At 36.0% G+C, this 6417-nt stretch overlaps 1 protein-coding gene across 1 annotated transcript; it reads right to left on the bottom strand.

The window, feature by feature from the left end:
• Nucleotides 1–4120: 4120 nt before the first annotated feature.
• Nucleotides 4121–5593, bottom strand: LOC141703381 (uncharacterized). Its single transcript, XM_074506911.1, has one exon. The coding sequence runs from the start codon at nucleotides 5591–5593 to the stop codon at nucleotides 4121–4123; it is 1473 nt and encodes a 490-aa protein (XP_074363012.1).
• Between the last annotated feature and the right edge of the window lie 824 nt (nucleotides 5594–6417).

The following is a 6417-nucleotide window of genomic DNA, read 5'->3' as shown; positions in this document are numbered from 1 at the left end:
TTACAAACCCTTAAAAGCTCTATACGGTCTTCGTCAAGCTCCCAGGGCTTGGTACTCAAAATTGAACAAATGTTTGGAGGAGTTGGGCTTTGTCAGGTGTGCTTATGAGCAGGCTGTGTACACAAAAAATGGGGGAAAGGAAGTGATAATAATTGGCATCTATGTCGATGATATTTTCCTAATAGGAGCAAATGTTGCAGCCATCACAGAGTTCAAGGAACAAATGGCAAGTAAGTTTGATATGTGTGATTTTAGCAATCTAACCTACTACAAAACAGACGGGGTACGCGAAGAAAATTCTTAACAAAGCTGGTATGTTGTACTGCAGCCCGACTAAAGTTCCGATGCATCCCAAGGAAATCATCAACAAAGACGAAGGCAGAAAAGAAGTCAACTCTACTGAGTTTAAAAGTATAATTGGAGGTTTGAGATATCTTGTCCACACCAGACCTGATATAGCATATTATGTGGGCATTGTGAGTAGGTTTATGGAGAGACCAACTCTTCTACATCAGGCTGCAGCAAAACTTATACTTCACTATGTAAAAGGGACATTGGATTTCGGTTTAATCTACTCACAGGACAGTGACAACGAAGTTTTGGTCGGATACTCAGAAAGCGATCTTGCTGGTAACGTGGAAGACAGAAAAAGCACTGGGGGATGGTCTTCTACCTCAATGGTCTTCTACCTCAATAAAAGCTTGATAACATGGGCCTCACATAAACAGAAATGTGTGGCACTCTCATCCTGTGAGGCCGAGTTCATGGCAGCTACTGCAGCGGCTTGTCAGGCTATTTGGTTGGGAAAGCTGTTGTCTCGAGTTACTGAACAAGACATTGGTCCAGTTACGTTGTTTATTGACAATAAGTCTGCAATAGGCTAAAAATCCGGTGTTTCACGGTAGAAGCAAACACATAAATATTTGGTATCATTTTATACGTGAATGCGTGGAGAATGGGGAAATAATTGTGAAGCACACGTGTACTGAAGAACAAAGGGCAGATTCTCTCACCAAAGCCCTGACCTATGTTAATTTTGAAATTATGAGGAATCTGCTTGGAGTAAAGAAATGCATTCAGAAAAGTTTAGATTAAGAGGGAGTTTGTTGGAATTTAATTTTAACTTGTCCTTATTCATGAACTCTAGTTGATAGTTGTTAGTTTAGTGTGTGCTTAATGTTGTCCGAGTCTTCAGTTTCTGGTGAGCATAACGAGATAAAATAGGAGCATTACAAAATAAGATGTTAATGTTTGAGTTTGTTTAGGACTTTCAATTTTCCAGATCTTAGTTTGTAGGAGTCACTTTCTTATTATTTTTCATTATATATTGTAATTGCTTTAACATAATAAAAAATAGTAGTTCGGCAAAATACTTGTTTTCTCCAGTCATACACAAACACACACGTATATATATATAGTATATTGCTTACATTGTGCCAACAGCAACTATTAACAATATTTGTTATGGAACGAACCCTTCTTTAATATATGTTTCATTCTTCAAACAAAGGCAGGATTACAAAAGTAGTCCATAATTACTGTAAATGAAGTGCATTCATCCAGTATAAAGGTAGCAAGGAATTTGGCCATATGATAAGAGCATGAGCATCTCAGCAGCACCTCACTTTAGCAAAATAAATTTTTATGTTTTTCTGGTTTGTCTATTAAACAAATCTCAATCAACGAAAATTCTAAAATTAATTTTATTAGTAAGCTCAATTTAAATGTTACTGTGCAAAATTTAACACAAAATCATGTGAACGATTAAAAATGGATTATAGTTTCCTGAGACATTTCCAAAACTGCAGCATTTTGTTCTCAAACAAAATCTTAAGACTCACTAGAGAGTTCTGATCGGGGGAGATTCTAGTAAAGGGCCATCGAAGAACATGCGTCCTCCCTAAAGAATTCTTTTACGTTTCTTAACCATTTAAAATTTTAAGAACATATTAAAGTGCCCACATTAAAATAAATAAAACAAGAGGGTGTCATCCAAAATTTACTCGGTGCACCACGAAGTAAATATTTTCAGATCCACCCCTGGTTGTGACTAAAAGAAAGAGACATAAACATGGTATATATTGTTGGGAATATTACTATAGGCGCAACAATGGGACAGTTATATATAACAAATTAACATGAACAGGCAAATTCAACCAAGTAACGAAACAAACACAAAGGCACAAACAATATATAATTAGAGACCGAATTGACAAGAAATTAGAGAAAATGACTTAGCCCTATGAAGCTTTATTAGAATTAGAGAATCAACTGAGTCGCCAAGCCCTCAAGAAGACTTGACTGTTCTTGAAGATATTATTGCCCCACTTATATTGTGATGGGTTGCCACAATATGACTTACAGGATAAAACAGCTCAGAGCGATCCGTTCACAGATACGAGAAGGCTCAACAACGATCAGCACCTCAATTCACCAATAAAATCAATGAATATATGTATATATATGTGGGAGAGAGCCAGAGAGATGATGTTCAAGGGTTTCTATTTATTTTCCCCAATCTATCTCCCTCTCAGATTTTCAAACACTTCAACTTTTGCTCTTCTCTACAAAAGTAACGTATGTAATCTGATCTATTATATATTGTATAAGAGTCTAATTATTATTAAAATAATAATAATCTTCACTCAAATATTAATATTTAATATACTTATTTATACAAAACATGTTTATATAGTTTTAGCAATTGGCTTCCAGTTCAGCCCCTGAGCATAAGCCTCGGGCCCTAAATAAACCAAAACTTTTCAGCACCTCAGGACCTGAACATCTAGCCTCGGGCCCTGAACATTCCAGAATTGTTTTCAGCATACCATCAGGTCCTGAGCTTCCAACCTCAAGCCCTGAACATTGCAGAAACTTATCTCAGAACATCATCAGGTCTTAAACCTCTAGCCTCAGGTCCTGAACATTGCATAAATTTCAAAATATGCTTCTCAACTAAAATCGAAACAACTCTTGTACAAATAAGCATTCTTGCTCTTAATTCTACATGGATTTCACTAAGAAAATATCTTAGATCCAAATATGAAAGTTTATGTCCTTATAGCAAGGAACAACCTCCACTTGTTATTAACCAGAAATTACGTCAAGAAGACATATTACATATGTCTTCAAATTTCCATTTTCTAACAATCCCCCACAAATTCATACAAAAATGCATATCAGATTTTATCATGACTTGTTTTTCAGAGTCGGTACCCTTCCGAGTTTGAACCCTCATAAGTCCCCTACTTCGATGGCTACCGTATATAGATGGAATGTTTCACCTTGAATCTCTATCCGTTTGGTGTAACCACACTCCATAGACGACGACAAGTCAAAAGGCTATGGTGCAGATCTACGGCTTTGAGACGATATGGTCTTGTCTCGATCCTGTTCGTTGAATGCTTCAAGGAATAACGATTTCCTCTAATTGCGACCACACAATTGCATTCGCTTAGCTGGGCATCTCCAAAGATGTAATGCTAACATCTCGTCTTTCAACTTGACCCCATTCAGAGTTTACAAATTCTGACACACTATTTGGTCCATCAGAATTTATCAAATCCTGATCCAAAACTGTTACAATCAGAATTTGTTAAAACTCTTGCTAACTAGCGGTCCAAGTACCTCTTAAGGTTTATAGGGGATAGACTCAGATACATAAGTATCTAAAAGTATATGGTAGATGTACTACCAATTCAACCTTATAATTTGTTATTACCACATTGAATACACTTCGAGGGATCTCCTCTCGGGTGTATTGGGTTCCCGCTATTGATGAATTATGATGGGTTATCAGTCCCATCCCCAACCTCGACTTAAGGACTACAGCATGCTCAAGCCCTTTAGTCAGTGGATCAGTTATATTATCAAGAGGTCCTATGAACTCTATAGCAATAATCCTATCAGACACAAGACCCCTTATAGACTTTAGTCTAACTTGGATGTGTCTCTTTGTTTTAGCATTATACTTTACACTTCTAGCTTTGTCGATAGTTATAAGGCTATCATAATAAACAGAAATGGCAGGAAGCGGAGGGGGAAACTGTATTTGCCCCATAATCTCTTGGTTTTTTCTTATGTGACTTTCTCGGAGGGGGAAACTGTATTTGCTCACACATCACCTTTGCACGCCCCCTGAATGTCGAGCACAAACTGATCGCCTCTCTACACTTCCAAATTTAGTACTCCTTCTTAGAGGATCATCTGCATCTAAAAAATATTGAGCAGTGCCATAAAAACTTATTTTCCCACCATATTTGAGTTGTTTACCTTGTACTTCTCCCATACAAACTGGACACGATAACTTACCTTTGGTGGACCATCCGCTAAGCATGGAAAGTCCAGGGAAGTCACTAATAGTCCACAAAAGTACCGCCTTCATGATAAAATTTGTACGTGAGAACATGTCATATGTTTCAACTCCAGTATTCCACAGCACTTTCAATTCATCAATCAATGGCCTAAGATAAACATGCAAGTCTTTGGTTGGATCTGTCGGCCCAGGAATAAGAAGAGGCATGAACATATATGGAGCCTTTGTACACATAGAGGGAGGAAGGTTGTACACAACAACTACCACGGGCCATACCGTATACTCCTTCGCGTGCTTGTCGCGAAAAGGGTCAAATCCATCTGTAGAGAGCCCGAGTCTTACATTTCGAATCTCTTTTGAAAATTTTTGAAATCTCCGATCAAATTGTTTCCATTCATCTCCATCCGATGGGTGACTTAATTCACCTCCAATTGCAATTCTATCATGGTGCCATCTCATACATTTTGCAGTAGTCTCGGCCATGAATAGACGCTGCAATCTCATGGTAATAGGAAAGTAATGCAAGATTTTTCGTGGAATCTTCTGTTTTTTAGGATCTTTCTGCTTCTGGTATCTGTCTCCATTGCATATATCACACTTTGTCTTGTCACCATGTTCCTTGTAAAATAACATGCAATCATTCTCGCAAGCATCAATCTTCTCATATTGCATATGCAATCCTTTAATCATCTTTCGCATGGTGTAGTACTTTTGGGGCAATTTATGATCACTAGGCAATACTAATCCAATAAGATGAAGCAAATCATCAAAGCCATTATTACTACAATTATGCTTATTTTTCCACTCAAGTAACTTCATTGAGAACTCCAATGTTGTAAAATTGACATTGTTTGGATAAATTGGTTCAAAAGCAATATTCACCATCCTGTAAAATGATTTTGCTGTTTCGTTTGGTTCTTCAGAATTCTCGCAATCCTCAAAATTGTTATCATCATGTGCATCATACATGTCGTCGTCTCTGTATCTAGAACTCGTTCCAACCTCGACTTGTGATATATCTTTCTCCCCGTGACAATCCCATATAGTATACCATTGCATGATACCATGTCGATACAAATCAATTTTCACGGTATTAGGCAACTTAAAATACCTATTTCGACAATCTTGGCACGGACATCTTATAAGAACATTATCTTCTTCTTCACCATGTTCTATAGCAAATTTAATGAAACGATCCACTCCAGCCTTATATTCTTCCGTTATATATTTTGCCTCATTAAATCGATTACGACCAATCCAACTACGATCGAATGCCATCTACAAATGCAGACATATACGTAATTATTTACCACTAACAATATCAATATATTGTTTGTCAAATAAAATAATATCAACATATTACACTATGTATCATCATCCTATCAATAAAGTTAGTACACAACAATTATTTGATATTTATGAACAAATTCAAATTAATCAAATCATTTCTACATATGTTAAAGGTATGCAATTATGAAAAAAACAATGACTTATAAAATTCATAAAATACAACAAAAAATAATCGATAATTTTACTTACTTGATGATAATGGATGATTACATGAATGCAAAATGGGGTGAAAGAAGGGAGAGGATGAAGAATTGCGGCTGCTGGAATGAAAGAGGCAGTAGGGTTGCTAAAATGGATATCCTAATTCAACCGAATTAAGTTGTGATAAACAGGCGGCTAAATTTAATTGAAAGCGGTTGTATTTAGAAATTTAACCGAAAGTGGTTGTATTTAATGTTCAACTAAAAGCGGTTGTATTTATTATAGACAACCAACCACTTGCGGTTGAATTTAGCAAAATAAATTACAAAACAATAAAGTTTTGTAAAAATAATCAAAAATCGTTAAACTAATGTAAAAATATTAAAAACTAATTACAAGATCTAGAATTAATATATTATTGTCTATTTACATATTTTAACAATATTGAAAATATTAATTTTATTTTTCTGATTTTTTTTAGAAAATTATTTTTAAAATTTTGAGCTGATATTTGGCTCCAATTTTTCCCTCTAACTGTTTTGGCGGGAAAATTTCATTGGCGGCATAATTTCCCTCCAATTTTTCTAGAGCGGCTAAATTCAACCGTTTGC

This window comes from Apium graveolens, unplaced genomic scaffold (assembly GCF_009905375.1).
Source record: "Apium graveolens cultivar Ventura unplaced genomic scaffold, ASM990537v1 ctg6595, whole genome shotgun sequence".
Classification (NCBI taxonomy): Eukaryota; Viridiplantae; Streptophyta; class Magnoliopsida; order Apiales; family Apiaceae; genus Apium; species Apium graveolens.
This window is presented reverse-complemented; position numbering and strand designations above follow the sequence as displayed.

What these genes read in the sequence shown, in the direction of transcription:
- LOC141703381 (XM_074506911.1), bottom strand. Translation starts at nt 5,593, where the DNA reads ATGGCATTCGATCGTAGTTGGATTGGTCGTAATCGATTTAATGAGGCA.